At 37.1% G+C, this 17300-nt stretch overlaps 1 protein-coding gene across 3 annotated transcripts in view; it reads left to right on the top strand.

The window, feature by feature from the left end:
• The window catches only part of APLF (aprataxin and PNKP like factor), a 122511-nt gene that overhangs the window by 92457 nt on the left and 12754 nt on the right, over positions 1-17300 (top strand). For all 3 annotated transcript variants that reach the window (XM_049856417.1, XM_049856416.1, XM_049856415.1), the window contains one exon: positions 16120-16166. In XM_049856417.1, the coding sequence (XP_049712374.1) occupies positions 16120-16166 (47 nt within the window). The remainder of the gene's footprint in view (positions 1-16119; positions 16167-17300) is intronic.

The following is a 17300-nucleotide window of genomic DNA, read 5'->3' as shown; positions in this document are numbered from 1 at the left end:
TGCGAATTCTTTATCTGGGTTGGTATCTGGATGATGCTGTCATGTGCCTTAATCTCAGTTTGTTGTCTGATGTCATTGATTCCCTGTCTAAAGGACTCCCTTTATTATTTCTTGTAAGATTGGTCTGATTTTTACAAATATCCTTAGTTTCTGTTTTTCTGGGAATGTCCTAGTATTCCCATCATATTTGAAAGACAATTTTGCTAGGTATATATATATATATATGATTCTTGGTTGGCAATTCTTTTCTTTCAGGGCTTTGTATATGCCATCCCATTGCCTTCTTACCTGAATGGTTTCTGCTGAGAAATCAGTGCTTATTCTTATTGGTGCCCCTTTGTAGATGATATTTTTCCTGTGCTGCTCTCAGAATTCTTTCTTTGCCTTTGGTTTCAGAAAGTTCGATCATTCCGTATCTTGGTGACTTTCTTTGGGATTTATCCTGTATGGCATTTGTTGAGCTTATTGGATAGAAACCTTCTCTCTTCTTTCATATTAGGGAAGTTTTCTGCCAATATATCATCAAAAAATTTTCTGTGTGCCTTCTCCCCCTGCTTCTTCTGGAATTCCTATTACGCGTAAATTATTCCTCTTGATAGTGTCCCGCATAACTCTTAGGCCATCTTCATTTTTCTTCATTCTTTTTCCTGATTGTTTCTCAAACAAATTAGTATCAAAGGATTTGTACTCTATTTCTCAGATGCTTTCTTCCATTGATTCAGTTCTATTTTTCTGTCCTTACATTTCTGATACTTTATTGTTAGCCTTCTGGATTTCTAGTTGTTGTCTTTTTTTTTTTTTTTTGGTATAGTTTCTAATTGTTTATTTTGTCATTTTGTTCTTGTATTTTTTTTTTCCTGAATTCTTCTAGGGTCTTGTCTGTGCTTTCCTTGATCTCTTTGAGAATCCTGTATGTATGTCTTGAATTTCTTATCAGATAGTTCTATTACCATTTCTTCCTCTGAAAAGTTTTCTGGCCCTTTGTTTTGCTCACTTGTTTGAGCCATCATATCCTGTTTCTTCATGTGATTTGTTATTCTTTGCTGTCTCCAAGGCATTAATTCTGTTTATTTATGTATTTCTTTATTGATTGTATATATGTGTGGTTTGTGCTGACTTTTAAAATTTGTTTTGATGTATCTGGAACTTTGTTTCTTCTGTTTTTCTTTAGAATGTCTTTTTTCCTTTGTATTATTTTAATTGTTGTTTTGTGGTTCTGGTCTATGTGTGGCTCTGGTGGTGTCTGTTGGCTGGGTGCGGTTTCCTCTCACTAGTGGGTGTGGTGGGTCTCACCCACATGTGAGTCTTCTGTGGTTATGCTCGTATGTCTTCTCTTACTGGATCGAGTGGAAGTGGGAGAGCAGGTTCTTTCCTTGATATTGGGTGACAAATATTGTGTGGTCAGGGTTCTCAACAGCCCTTGTAGGACCATGAGGTCCTTCTGGGTTGGTTCTAGCAGTTAGTGTGTTCTCTGGAAGTCAGGGCAGTACATCTCCATATCTGCTGTGAGGGAATGCTACCCGGACAGGATAGACCCACTGTGCATGCACGAATTGACATCTCAGTATGTGGTAGGGTATAAACGGGTTTCAGTGGAAGTGCAGATGGCCTGCAGGAACTGTTTGGATGTAGGATGTATGATGTTGCAGCCAGGCAGTTGTTAGATGAGGGCACTAGAATCTCATGCTCGTCATTTGGCAGAGGTGCAGATGACAACTGTCAGGATGTGACTGACATTGCTGATGAGGTGATGTGTCTGTCAGGTCGCTGGAATGTGGGTGCAGGGTACATTCTTGCCAGTAGCTGGACTGGGTGCTGTGTGTGCATACCACCCATTGCCAGGTGATCGGGTGAGTGTGCATGGGTCACTGGGTGGGTGGCACAGGAACTCGTACTGCTGGTCCTGGGTGAGCAGGGAAGTGGAGGCAAGGGGTAGCTCTTGTGCCTCTAGTCACCAGTCTGGTGGTGGAAGTGTATGCTGACGATCGTCAGTTGGGCGGGAAGGCTTGCGGGTGGGTGGAGTGAGCATTAGCCTCTGGTCACAGGTCTGATGGCATGAGAGTGCACACCTTGGTTTGCTGGGCAGGCGGAGAGAGGAGCCCATTGCTGGTTACCAGGAGGCTGGATGGGAAAGTGTGTTCCCCCAGTATCTGGTATGAGCACTGGGACACTCCCCACATAGTGCAGCCTGCAATCAGGACCTGGCATGGACCAAATGTGAGGAGGGGGTATTGGCCAGAGTCCAGATATGTGGGGATCTGCAGTCGCCACTCCAAGGATCCTCCACTCTGCCAGTGCCACCCACCCAAATGATCAGGGACTGCTCCTGGTGAGTAGTTCCACCCCTATTTCCTGGCTCCCTCCCTGCTCTGTTGCATGTGAAAGCTGGACAATGATAAGGAAGACCGAAGAAGAATTGATGCCTTTGAATTGTGGTGTTGACGAAGAATATTGAATATACCATGGACTGCCAGAAGAACAAATAAATCTGTCTTGGAAGAAGTGCAACAACAGAATGCTCCTTAGAAGCAAGGGTGGCGAGACTGCATCTTATATACTTTGGACATGTTGTCAGGAGGGATCAGTCTCTGGAGAAGGACATGCTTGGCAAAGTACAGGGTCAGCGGAAAAGAGGAAGACCCTCAGCGAGGTGGATTGACACAGTGGCTGCAACAATGGGCTCAAGCATAACAATGATTGTAAGGATGGTGCAGGACCGGGCAGTGTTTCACTCTGTTGTGCATAGGGTCGCTATGAGTTGGAACCGACTCGACGGCACCTAACAACAAGAGCCCTGCTCTGTGGTCGCCTGGATCCATGGGGATGTCTCCTGTCTTTCTGCACTTTCACTTCTTAGATCCAGTTTATGTTCGCTCACTTTCCTTCATTCCAGGTTTGTCTACACAGTGTCTCTGTCTCCTGTTGTGGATTCCATAAAATTGCCTTCTTGTGCTCTTCAACTAGGAACACTGCTCACTTTGTCTCAAGATGGCCACACTGTGTCTGGCTGGCTGGTAGGGTGTCTACAGCCTGTAAGTCTCCTTGTTTGCTGTTTTCATTCAGTTTCTTCTTCTCTTTGGTGTTCAATCTACTTCTTCATCCTTCCATTTTCTGTTCTGGGTTCCCAGATCATCATCTGTATCTGTTTTACTTGGTTTCTCAGTTTTTTGCTGTAGGACAACCTGGTGTGCATGACTAAGCTGCCATCTTGGGCCATCTTGCTCCTATTCTTACTTGTTAAATAAATAATTAAACTTAGAATATACATTTACTAAAATGGATAGAATCCATTTTCAACCAGCTTATTGCAAGAATGTGAAGTCATACTCATGTGCATTGCCTCAGATTTACAAAAACCTTAGGCACTGGGTACTGGGTTATCTGTCATGCAAATGAAAACGTTGGTACCTTGATGTTTTTCAAAAACCAGCACCCTACTTTTTAAAATAGTAATATTTCATAAGAGGGATGAATAAGGAGATGAATCAGTTATGAACTATAAGTGCTCTTGATGTGATATTGAATCTGCAATATGACCTGTACAGTATGAAAGAGCACACTGTTTTGCCACATGCATAATTCAGTTTTTGAAACACGTATTTGATAGTAAGTAAATTCATTTTATTACTTGCTGATCTAAATTTATACCTATGATCTAAAATTTTTTTCTATTTACTTTTGGAAATTGTTTCAACTTGTTGCAATATTCCCTTAATTGGTCATATATACAGATGTGCACTTTGAGGCACAAAATAATGATTTTTAGAAGCTACTTAAAAAAAAATTTTTTTTTAACTTAATAAAAAACTATGTATGTGTGTCTAGTGTGAATCCAGATTATATTATTTAAGGCAAAATAAATAGGTTTTAATAGGAAACTTCTAGTTGTCAGGTAGTACAGGTTCCCAGAATCAGCTAGGTGAGGCTATCAATCATTTTATTTATGGTTAAGGATAATAAAAACTGATAGCACCTAATCTGTCTTACAGGGAGGAAGTAACCTACCATCATTTGCCATGCTTACAGTTCTTTAATCATGTGTAAGAATGTAAACTTGATATTCTTGGAAAAAGAGTATCTTAGACTGAATGGTAAACATTTACTACAAAATTTTCTATAAGACTTTGCTATAATTTTTTTAAAACTTCATTAGAAATACCAGTAACAGCATCAATTATATTTTGTAGTCTTGACAAAATATACTGGAATATCTTCTGTGGTTTCGTTTTTTCTTTCTCTTTTATTTGAATACACATTCAGTCCATAACAATAAATTGTTTTTCTTACAGTTAGTGTTAATTACACATATATAAGAATTTTCAGAGTACTTTTGGCAGGCATAGTAAATTATAGTGAATTTCAGCAAACAAATTGACTGTTTTCTATTATATTATGCTGGCTTACTCTTTCATTACTTAATAAAGGCCATTTTTTTTTTATTCTAATTTTTCTCCTAAATCTTGAGACTCAGATATTTGGTAACATGGGATTCATGTTTTTGCTTCAGGTTTTAAGATAAGTGCTGAATATCAAAAATGCAAAGTAAATTATTTTGGAATAAAAACAAAAATATGATTCATTCTGCAAATATTGAACATTTAACATGTGCTAGAAACTATTCTAGAAGCTGCTGTAGAATAGTTCTTTAGGTTCATTTAAAATCATGATATTTAAATACCAGAGCTTTGGTGGTAAATAAACACAAAAATTGTTTTTCTGCAGTTGCCATCATTGCCGAGTTAATCTTTAGTAGCTCTCTATGATGGAGAGAGAACTGGCTTTTAAGTCAGCTGCCTTAGGTTCTAGTTATGGTTATGCCAATTCTGTAGCATAATTTTGCATAAGTCATTTGATTTTCCTAGGCTCCAGTTCCTCACATGAAAAACACAGAGGTCGATCATTTATGCCCTAGGGGCCTACACTCAGTAGTGAAGAAATTGGGAGCCAAGAACGATATGTTCATATACATAAAGTCAGCTTAATGATATGCCTGGCTACTCTTCCTAAGCCTCCTTTGACATCTCTCCTTCTTTACTTTTAAATATTGCAGAGCCACAGGATTCAGTTCTCTGATCTCTTCCCTCCCTATTCTATTCTTATTCCCTAGGCAAGCTCGTTCAATTTAATGGTTCCAGACTTACTTGTTTAAAAGCCTCTGCTTGGCTGCCTAATAGTTGTTCAAACTTAACACAACTGAAAAAGAACTCTTGATTTTTATCATGAAAACAACTCTTTCCCTACCTTGGTAAATGACTCTTGTCATTTATATAGAGTTCAGTCCCAAAGCCAAGAGGCACCCTTTATTATTCTCTTCCTTTCACATCTCTTGCTCAATCCATCTGCATTTTCTGCCACTTCAACTTGTGAAGAATATCAGGAACCTGACCACTTCCTCCACCTCTACCATCTTAGTCATAACCACCATCATCTCTTGTCTGTGATACTGCAATAGCTTCCTAACCGATATCCCTGTTTCCTGTCTTGCCTTCCTGTAATTCATTCACCACACAGCAGCAGAAATAATTCTCTAAAAGCAAGTAACGTCAATATTGTTTTCTTACTCAAAACCCTCCAATGGCTTCCCATAACAAACTCTTCATCATGGCTTATAAGTCCTTCACTTCCTACTGTGTTCCTTTTTGCTCATTCTCTTGAGTTATACCATTCTTTTTGTGTTTTTCCACCTACCTAGCTTGTTTCCATCTTAGGGTCTTAGCAAATGTAAAGACATTTACTGTTGCTACTCCCTGGAGTGGATTTTTCTTCATAGTCTTTGTTACCACTACCTGAAATTAGATTTTCTGTGTGTACGTGTGTGTGTATGTGTACGTATTTGTATGTGTTTCTGTCTGCCGTACCCAACAGCATATATACTTTATGAAAGCAGAGACTGTCTGCTTGTCTACTACTGTGTCTTGCTTGTTCACTGGTGTGTCTCTGGAACCTAGAACAGTGCTTGACATGTAGTAGGTAGTCAGTGAATTTTTATTGATTGACAATATGAATGAAATGGATGAAAATAGATCTGTTTTATATATTTCTATTCAAATATTATTTTAGGGTCATCATCAGGGAATATTAGAGAAGGTTAAATTTCCCATTCATTCATGGAAAAAGTAAAAACCATTACAAATATTTATAAATACTTATTATGTAAATATTTATGATAGTGGAAAGATTTGTAAAATACTATGTTTCTTATATAAATATAGTATTACCTAACTTTTTGTTACTCTTATACTTCATTACAATCAGAATAATGTTTTAGAAAATATATATTTTAAAACGTAGTAGCTCACAAAAAGCTGGTGTGGTATGTATGTAAAGCTCTATGATTAGATCTCAAAGATCCCCATTAATAAATAATTAACAACAATGCAAAAAAAAAAAAAGAAGGAAAGAAAGGATTTTGAGGCCTGCCGAGTTACAGAATGTGCCATTTGTGAGAAAGTTTAATGTAAATCTTCTATAAGTGAACTCTAAGTAATTCCATTCATTGACAGGATAAAGGCTGGGGGGAATTTGACATTGTCCTTGAAAGTTATTTCAAATGCTCACACATCTCTATAGATCTGTACATAGCTGCCACTTAGCCTTGACCTGCAAGATAAAAACACATTCTATCTTGTTATAAAATAATTGACTTTTGAAAATGGAATATGCATAGCCAAAGATTATAAAATATTCTATAAATATATATAAAGTATGACTAGGGAAATATCTAACCAGAATTGTTTATATTATTGAAGGAAAGATTAAGCCATTTAGTCTTAAATGGCAATTGCTTTCAGTAGCACATAGAATTTCTGAAAATGAATTGTTTGTGACTGTAGCCATGATTGGATATCTTAAATTGAAATTGATTTCTATTTCTGTCGTAAGAGCTGACATCTGCAAAATGCTTAATAGCTTACAAATGTTTACATACACTACTTCATTTAACCCTTGAAACAAGCTTATGTGAGGTAGGCAGTATTATCCCTGCTTTTCCAATGAGAAGACAGAGATTTGGTCCATAGGGCTTGCCAGAATCATACAACCAATAAAGGGTATAGCTCAAATTCTGCCTTAGTCCTTTTGAACCCCAAACCTGAGCCCCCTCCCCAACCTAATGCTAATGAGCTAAAGTTTAAAAAGTGAGATGACCCTGGATCCAAGATACAATGGCATCTGTCTCTTAAGCATTTATGAAGGATCTCAGTGCTCCTTTTTGACCTGAGTGATTGATTGACTAGAGCTAAGTGTCTTAGGATGCTGAGCAGGCTGTATCTCAGGAACCTGATTGCAATTGGGTCTGATTAATATGATTGTCAGATTGTCATTGTTTCCTGGGGAAGTAACATGAATCGTTAATGGCAGGAAATTCTAACATATTTTAGTCTTAGGCTTGTGTAAAAAGACTCAATGAGTACTTAGATAATTAACTTTATAGTGAGTGCAAAGCAATTTGAACACATTGACAGTCTTTTCAACCTAATGAGAATTGGTGTTCTCTGGGATATATCCAATAGAAGAACTGCTTTCCAAAAGATAGGCTTTAAAAAAAGTTTTGATTTATGGCCATTAACAACCTAACCTAGTGCCTTTAGGGCTTACTGAAAAAAGTAGTAAGCATTAGCCTTAACCTAAGAAAGTTAATTATCAGTCCAAACATTGCTAGAAACATTTTTGTACTCTAACTAATGAGAATTTTAAACTTTGGTTTATACTGCGAATGATTCTTACAAGTTCCTGTCAACAATCATTTTCTTAGAAAATAGTAAAAATAGCAAAAACAAGTGTCTTTTTTTTCCTATTAAAACGTATGAAAATATTCTGCCATTTTAGAAACCCATATAAAAGCTTAATTAAAAAAAGTTTTTAAAGAAAAGAAGTTGATGATCTAGTGGATAGATTAAGCTGTGAAAATATAGTTGTATGTCACCTTCTGAAAGGCACTCTTGTAGGTGCTATGAAAGATATTAAGAAGTGTAAGAAAAATCTTATTCCCTTAAATAGCTTATTTGACAATGATAGAGATAATACACACACATACGCAAATGTACGTGTGTGTGCTGAAAATTTAGACGGCAATACACGAAACTATGTGGTAAGTACCAAATGATGATTATGTTGCTGTTAGCTGCTGTCAAGTCTGCTCCAACTCATGGCAACCTTAATAAAGTGTTGCCTGATGACAGATATAAACAATAAGTTCTGGAGGCATTTCCTGATGATTATCTGATATTCCCCCTGAAGGAGATAATGATTGGAACTTAGACATAGTGCAGAGTTAGAATATCCGTGGCAAAAACTCTGTGAGACCTGCCTATCGATGGGAAAGAACCAACAAATGTTCCCCTAGAGTAGAAATGAAAGATTGGACTGAAATAAAAGGTTGGAACTGAGATTCTTGAGGGCCTTGAAGGAGTTGTTGTTGTTAGGTGCCATTGAGTTGGTGCCAACGTACAGCGACCCTAGGTACTACAGAACAAAACACTGCCCAGTCCTGTGCCATCCTCACAACCGTTTCTGTGTTTGAGCGCATTGTTGCAGCCACTGTGTATATCTGCCTTCTTGAGGGTCTTCCTTTGTTTCATTGACCCTCTACTTTACCAAGCATTGTGTGCTTCTCCAGGAACTGGTCCCTCCTGATTGCATGTCCGAAGTACATGAGATGAAGTCTCATCATCCTCGTTTCTAAGGAGCATTCTGACTGTATTTCTTCCAAGACAGATTTGTTCCTCTTTCTGGCAGTCCCTGGCATGTTCGGTATTCTTGGCCATAATTCAAGGGCACCAATTCTTCTGTCTTTCTTATTCATTGTCACCTTTTGCATGAATATGAAATGATTGAAAATACCATGGCTTGAGTCAGGGAAACTTAGTCTTCAAGGTGACGTCTTTGCTTTTTAAATTTTGGAAGAAGTCTTTTGCAGCGGATTTGCCCGGTGCAATTCATTTCATTTCTTGACTGCTGCTTCCATGGGTGTTGATTGCAGATCCAAGTAAAGTGAAATCCTTGACAACTTCAATCTTTTCTCCATTATCATGATGTTGCTTATTGGTCCAGTTGTGAGGAGTTTTGTTTTCTTTATGTTGAGGTGTAATCCATACTGAAGACTGTGGTCTATGAGCTTCATCAGTGTTTCAAGTCCTCTTCACTTTCAGCAAGCAAGGTTGTGTCATCTGTATATTGTAGGTTTTTAATGAGTCTTCCTCCAATCCTGATACCCTGTTGTTCTTCACCTAGTCCAGTTTCTCAGATTATTTGCTCAGCATACAGATTGAATAAGTGTGATGAAAGGATACAACCCTGACACACACTTTTTCTGATTTTGAACCATGCAGTGTCACCTTGTTCTCTTCAAAAGACTGCCTCTTTGTCTACGTACAGGTTCCACATGAGCACAATTAAGTGTTCTGAAATTCCCATTCTTCACAATGTTATCCATAATTTGTTATGATCCACACAGTCCAATGCCTTTGATTAATCAATAAAACATGGGTAGACATCTTTCTGGTATTTTTTGCTTTCAGCCAAGATCCATCTGATATCAGCAATGATATTCCTTGTTCCATGTCCTCTTCTGAATCCTGCTTGAGTTTCTGAAAGTTCCCTGTCAATGTACTGTTCCAACTGTTTTTGAATTATCTTTAGCGTAATTTTACTTGCATGTGATATTGATGATATTGTTTGATAATTTTTGCATTCCTTTGGATCACCTTTCTTTGTAATACACACGTATACTGGATTTCTTCGAGTCAGTTGGCCAGGTAGCTGGCTTCCAAATTTCTTGGATTAGACGAATGAGCACTTCCAGCATTGCATCTGTTTGTTAAATCATCTCAATTGGTATACCGTCAATTCCTGGAACTCTGTTTTCACCAATGCCTTCAGTGCAGCTTGGACTTCTTCCTTCAGTACCATTGGTTCTTGATCATATGCTACCTCCTGAAATGGATGGATGTCGACCAATTCTTTTTGGTACAGCGACTCTGTGTATTCCTGCATCTTCTTTTGGTGCCTCCTGGATTGTTCTGTTTTTTGCCCATAGAATCTTTCAATATGGCAACTCGAGGCTTTGAATTTTTTCTTCGGTTCTTTCAGCTTGAGAAAAGCCAAGCAGGTTCTTCCCTTTTGGTTTTCTAACTTCAGGTCTTTACACGTTTCATTATAATACTTTTTCTTTTTGAGCTGACCTTTGAAACCTTCTGTTCAGCTCTTTTACTTCATCATTTCTTCCTCTTGCTTTAGCTAGTCTGTGTTCAACAGCAAGTTTCAGAGCCTCTCCTGATATCCATTTTGGTCTTTTCATTCTGTCTGTCTTTTTAATGACCTTTTGCTTTCTTCATGTATGATGTCCTTGATGTCATCTCACAACTTGTCTGGTTTTCAGTCATTAGCGTTCAATGCATCAAATCTATTCTTGAGATGGTCTCTAAATTCAGGTGGGATATACTCAAGGTCTAAATTCAGGTGGAGTATACTCAAGGAATGGCCTTGTTCTGGCTGATGATATTGAGCTACTCCATTGTATTCAGATGTATTCCATTTGATTCCTGTGTATTCCGTCCATCCAGTGAGGCCCACATGTATAGTTGCTGTTTATGTTGTTGAAAAAGTATTTCTAATGAATAGGTTATTGGTCTTGCAAAATTCTGTCATGTGATCTCTGTATTGTTTCTGTCACTGAAGCCATATTTTCCAACTACTTATCCTTCTTCCTTGTTTCCAACTTTGGTATTCCAGTCACCAGTAATTATCAATGCATCTTGATGGCATGTTTGACCAATTTCAGGCTATAGAAGGTGGTAAAAAATCTTCAATTTCTTTATCTTTGGCTTTAGTGGTTGGTACGTAAGTTTGAATAATAGTTATATTAATTGCTCTTCCTTGTAGGTGTATGTATATGTACTTCAGCCTAGATGTTGAAATGTTCTTTGTGACAGTGAATATGATGCCATTCCTCTTCAATTTGTCATTCCTAGCATAGTAGACCATATGACTGTCTGATTCAAAATGGCCAGTACCAGTCCATTTCATCTCACTAATGTCTTAGGGTATCAATCTTCAAGCATTTCATTTTATTTTTTGACAACTTCCAATTTTCCTTGAATCATACTTTGTATATTCCATGTTCTAATTATTAATGGATATTTCCAGCTGTTTCTTCTCATTTTGAGTCATCCTACATCAGCAAATGCAGGTTCCAAAAGCTTGACTCCATCCGTCACTAAGATTGACTCTACTTTGAGGATACAGTTCTTCCCCAGTCATATTTTGAGTGCCTTTCAACCTGACAGTGTTCACTGCTATCCATAAGGTTTTCACTGGTCATTCCTTTTAGAAGTAAGTCACCAGGTCTGTCTTCCTAGTCTGTCTTATTCTGGAAGCTCAGCTGAAGCCTGCCCACCATGGGTGACCCTCCTGGTATTTGACTACTGGTGGCATAGCTTCCGACAGCACAGGAGCACATAAGCCATCATAGTCTGACAAACTGACAGATGAGTAGTGATCTTGAACAAGAGAATAATTAAAAAATTTAGGGTTCAGAACAGTTAATTCTATTAACATATAAAATGCTATGAAATGCTATGTAAACTAGGCGTGTCTAAAATGTTTTAATCTTGAGAGTTTGCTTTTACATATGATACACTGTCTTTTCTGTTTGTGCTCATTGTCTTATTAAAGTCTGTCTGTTCTGTGAATTATATTTATTATCCAGAAAGGATAAAATAAATTTAAAATTCCAAAGATAGAAAACTTCTGAATCTATCACATAGGATATTTCTTTTCTTCATTTCCAGTGATGATTTTATTTATATAAATTAATATTTTTGTTTTAAATTAATTGCAAGTTTGGTCTCTAAATGTGGAAAAGCACCAACTCAACTTTCTTGTGGCATATGTTGCACTCGTACATTTATCTTTTTATGAAAATAGCAGAGTCTCTTAGGGAGGGATAGAAACTCTTAGCAGAGCCAGAAAGAAAAACCATCCCCTCTAAGGCAGAAGGAAATCTGCACATGGAGTTGGATTTTTTTTTTTCTTTTTTGAATAAAAAATTTCAGAATAAATTTTCCGGCTCTTCCTTTTTGGAATATAACGATGTTGAACCCTTTTTTCTATGTATGTTTGAATGTAATCATTTGTTCATTTATTCTGAAATGGCTTGTCATTTCTTAGACAGTATGTGAGGGTGGACTATGTGGATGGGGTATGTGTCTGAATGCCACTGTAGAGGTGTTCCAAGATAACAGAGAATGGGCAACCATCTTCTGAAACTTTTTAAGTGCCTCCTATTTTCTGAAAGTTCTTCATTTCTCTTTTTTAAAAAATGACTCTCCCTTTTAATCATTATAGCTTGACAACTGCAGTCTTTTAACCAATATTTTGGTGCATAAACTGTACTTGAGTTTCTGTTAACTCCCTTGGTTCTGTTTGTATACTTGTTTTTAAGTTTGGCATTAATTTACTTGAGAGTTTATAAAGCAGCTGTTGAAGGAGCCTCCAGTAACAAACAGTTAAGACCATATTTAACCTTTCACTAATCCTGCTTTGCTCAGGGCAAAGTGAAAAAGATAAGACTGCTTGGTACTTGAAGCAAACTTGTATTAAAAAGAGAAAAAAAGCCTTTAAATCTCCAATAACCGTAGACAGACAGACAGAGAGAAAAGGAGAAAGAGAGGGAGGAAGAAGTAAAGAAAACAGGTAACGGTAAGGCAAACTTGTAGAATGTTAATACGTGGGGAATTTCAATGAAGGTATATGGAATTTCAGTGTACTATTCTTGCCACTTTTCTGTAAATTTGAATTTTTTTTGAAAAGTTACCAAATTGACCAGTCATGTTTTTCCAGGTTAAAAGATGGAGAATAACTTTGGAATTGATGGCCCCCATTTTTCTGTTCCTCCTTTCCTGGTGTCCAGCATTTATTGTACTTTAGTTGACAATGAATTAAACTAATTGGTGACCTGTACCAGTGCGTTCGGTAGGAGAAGATCTTCCCGTGAATCATCACTGCAGCTTTGTTTATTTGTAGTTCCCTTCATCACATCTAAATTGTCCAGCTTGTTTCTCTCAACATGAAGTTCCTTTTCCATCAAAAGGTCAGATTTGGGTTAATTACCCCAAATGCACAATCCGTTGTACAATCTTTTTTCCACTTCTTGATCACCGTTGAGTTACAACCCTAATTAACTGTGTGGTTGCACTCTTGCACTGTGTTTCACGTTCATATTGTAGGAAAGGTTACACCGAAAAGAGACAGAAGAGATATTAGCAGTAAGAAATGTCACTAACACCTGACACCGGGCCTGGCAAGTAATAAGTGCTGCATGCTTCTTTCTTGTACAAATGATGAGTGAATGAAAGGCTAACATTAATCCCTCGCCACCTCCTGACCCTGAGGCTGAGAATTTGTCATGCATGATCTGTGAATCCTCACGGCAGCTTCATTGTTGTTATCCCTCTCTTACAAAAGAGAAACTGATTAGACAAAATCTAAGTGGCTGAGCCAGGATCCTAACATTCTGATTTTGGTTACTGCCCTCATCTGATAAATACTTCTAATAATCATTTAGACCTATATAGAATTTTTACTTTTTCACATGATCAGTCCATAAGGAGAAGGTATTGTTTTTTGTCTTTTTTCTTAATTAATTGTAAAGTAGTCTTGGCTGTGGAGAGAATATTTCTCTTTTCTTGGTTTTTGAATTAAAACCGCACTGTAATACGGTAGCCACTAACCACATGTGGCAATTTATGTTTAACTGTAAATTAATTAAAATTAAATCAAATTAAAAATTCAGCTTTTTAGCTGCACTAGTCACATTGCAAGTGCTCAATAGCCACATGTGGCTAGTGACTCCTGAATGGGACAGCACAAGTGTAGAAAGTCTTTTTCATCACAGAAAGTTCTACTAGACAGAGTTGTAAAGTGTCGGGGTTTTCAGCTGAAGCTCCTGAAAGTAACACTAGTTAAAACCTGTCCTGAAAACTAGATTCCGTGATTACCACAGGTCTCCAGCAATCACACTTTTTATGTTTCTGGATGTTATCGACTAATTTAAAATAATGTATTTGTAATTACTTCCAGTTGCCCAACAAATTATGATGAAGATAAAGAAAATTAATATTCGGAGCAAGCGCAAAATGCGAGAAACAACGAATGTTTCTTAAAAAGCATTTAGACAGCATTTAAAAAATAAACTATTTCTAACCTCTGTGTTCACCTATATCACAATGGAGCAGAAGGCACAGATGAGAAAAATATAGTATTTTTAAATATAACTTTTAGTATGAAATATTTCAAACACAAAAGTTATATACTTGTTTTAAATTATGAAAAGAGAGGTTGGCTACATTTTTGACAGTGATCCCATAAAGGAATTCATAAATGGCACATTAGTTACTTGATTATTACAGAAACTTTTTTTTTTTTTTTAATCTAGTCGCTAAATTTGCCAGGACCACTGTCTTCAGTACTGCCTTACCCCAGTTGGAAAGCACAGACCCTGGGCGAGAACCTGACCTCTTTGGGCTCACACTGCTCACCTGCCTCCTGGAGGACCTCGGCTAGCCACTCTGGGAGATCATTCCTAGTGCTTACATTCTGTGATTCATAGTGCATATCGGAGATGAGGTTTGAGGCTAAAGATCCACTGTCTGAGAGTTTGGCTGTTTTCACCGATTAGAATAGATAAGAAAATATGTAGTTGAACGAGTGGACTTACAATACATATAAATCCATATATAACCTAAGTTATATTAATTGCTGTTATTATTTTTGCTTATTTTGAAAAGAAAAAAAATAAAGAACAAAGGTGATTTAGCCTGACAAAAAGAAGGTCTGAGGCTTGACTTAATACCTTTTTCCTAGAGGATATCCTAAGGACTATTTCCCATCTTCACAATAAGATGTTCTTATTTTTCAATGAAGAAAATGTTTATCTAAAGTCTATCCTTGCTCCTGCCTCTAGACTCTACCTTCTTAAGGGCAAGAATGTGTATCTTCTTAAGTGTTTTATCCTCAGTACCTGTTAGAGCCAGAAGACAGTGATACACCCAATCAATAATTGCTGAATGAATGAATGAGCTTTTACCATGTAAAAATAATTCTGACACAGACATATTAGAATGTTGCACACTCAGGCACATCTCTCTTGTCAGTGTATCCCAGCCCTGGCTGCTAACCCCCTAAGAAAGGAGCATGCATCAAGCAATCACGATTGGCCAGTTGCTTTGGATTTTTGCTGCCTGGACAGTCTTGCATTATCTACAGAATGTCTTAAATAGGTAGGGTGCCCAAACATTTAACTAATGAAATAGTAGAAAGGATCATAATACATAAAATCAAAAACTGGTCTTCAAGTGATAGTTTCTGTGTTACTTTGGAACACTTTGTATGAATTTCTCAATGCACACTGACTTTCCTGGTTATAATTTTCTCATAACAAATGATTGTCGTTCTTTGAACTGACATGACTTACTTTTTTTCCTTTGATCTCAAGAAGAGCCATAGAAGTATCCTTCTGTACTATCCATATATATTCTATATTTTGTGACATATGTTTTATATACTGGAAACCCTGGTGGCATAGTGGTTAAGAGCTACGACTGCTAACCAAAAGGCCAGCGGTTCGAATTCACCAGACACTCCTTGGGAACTCTGTGGCAGTTCTACTCTGTCGTATAGGGTCGCTATGAACCGAAATTGACTCGACGGCAGTGTGTTAGTTGGTTGGTTGGTTTTATATATTATCCTATGCTTTTTTGTGTGATATATGCCATTTTAGAAATATAACAGACCGTATTTTAGGAATATGATATGTTGCATTTTTTGTCTCATCCTGTCTTTCTCTAGAGCGTAAGTTCATAAAGGAAGAACTTTGTCTTGTTCGCCACTCCATTCTTGCATCTAGAAACATGCTGGCATGGAGTTGGTACTCAGTAAATACTGTAATTAAAAAGCAAATGCTTTTCAATAAGAGGCCTTGTGGGGCCTAATTTTATTTGTATGCTAGTTAGTCTTATTGATTTTTCGTCTCATTAATTTTTAGTACTTGGAAAATACTACTTGAGGGTAGACTTGATACGGAAAACTAGATCTTATTTTTGCTTCCTTTTCCTTTTTTAGGAAGAATCCCCAGCACAAGACAGAATATAAACATAGTACCCCACCAGGTAAGAAATATTAAGGCAACTCAAAATGAAATTTAGAATGATTCTCCTCTTAAATATATATAGTTTTAGTTATTGTAATGTTTAAAAAAATCTCTGCTTCAGAGCATTTTTTGAATTGCTGATTTTAATGATTTTCCCTAGATAAAAAACAAAACAGTGAACCTTTTGTATAACAAATGTTTTCCACAGTCATCATCCAGCATCACATATTTGTTCTGTATCTTTTAGAATTCTTTTGTTTGCAAGTATCTGAAAACAAAATCTCACACTGACCTTAGTGATAATGAGAACTTATTGACTCATATACATATAACTGAGAAGGCTAGATTAGACAAGATTCATTGCTTTGGCCCGTTAATGTCATCAAGGGCCCAATTTCCTCCCATTGCTCTGTCTTTAAAGGGGTTATTATCATCCTAAGGCTGGCTCCCCTCCCAACTGAGGGACCATGTTCAGCTGGGGCTATAAGTCTTTGTGTTTACATCTAAGGAGGCAAGTCATGAAAATTCACTCTTTTTACTGGCTTAGGTCACATTCTTATCCTTGAACTGATCGCTATGACCACTAATTTGTTTGTACCAGAGTTAGAGTCACCTTCTTCAGAATCACAGGGATCCCCAACAAAACCTAAAGCTTTGGGAAAAGGGGACAGAGGGATAGACACACCAGAGAAGCAACTGTCAAATGTCCATCAGTCCTATTTATATCAATCTGTTTTACCTTCTCTGTCCCCTGCTTTGGAACGCTAGTGTTTTTTTCCTTTAACAGATTCCAACTTCTTTGTATCATTTACATAATGTAGAGCCCAGTTCAACACACAGAATAAACTACATACAATCAAGGCTATGCTCAGATGCATTTGTATGTGCATACATACACCCAACTTGTAATCAAGTGATGAAAATAAATTTCACCATAAGGGAATTCCATTTATTATTTCTTATTGAAATACACTTTAGTACAACAGACATAAATATATTCCTCTTAGTGAGCTAATATGGTATGGAAACTACGTGTCATGTATTATACTTTCTATACTGGAACCGTATCTAATGATGTAGCCTTTATGGTGCTGAAAGTAGCTTCCTTTCTAAAGATAATGTAATAATATTTTATTAAAGCTATATTTTTTTG

The sequence above is a fragment of the Elephas maximus genome, chromosome 17, assembly GCF_024166365.1.
Source record: "Elephas maximus indicus isolate mEleMax1 chromosome 17, mEleMax1 primary haplotype, whole genome shotgun sequence".
Classification (NCBI taxonomy): Eukaryota; Metazoa; Chordata; class Mammalia; order Proboscidea; family Elephantidae; genus Elephas; species Elephas maximus.
Note: the sequence above shows the minus strand (reverse complement) of the source record. Positions and strands in the feature narration are given on the sequence as shown.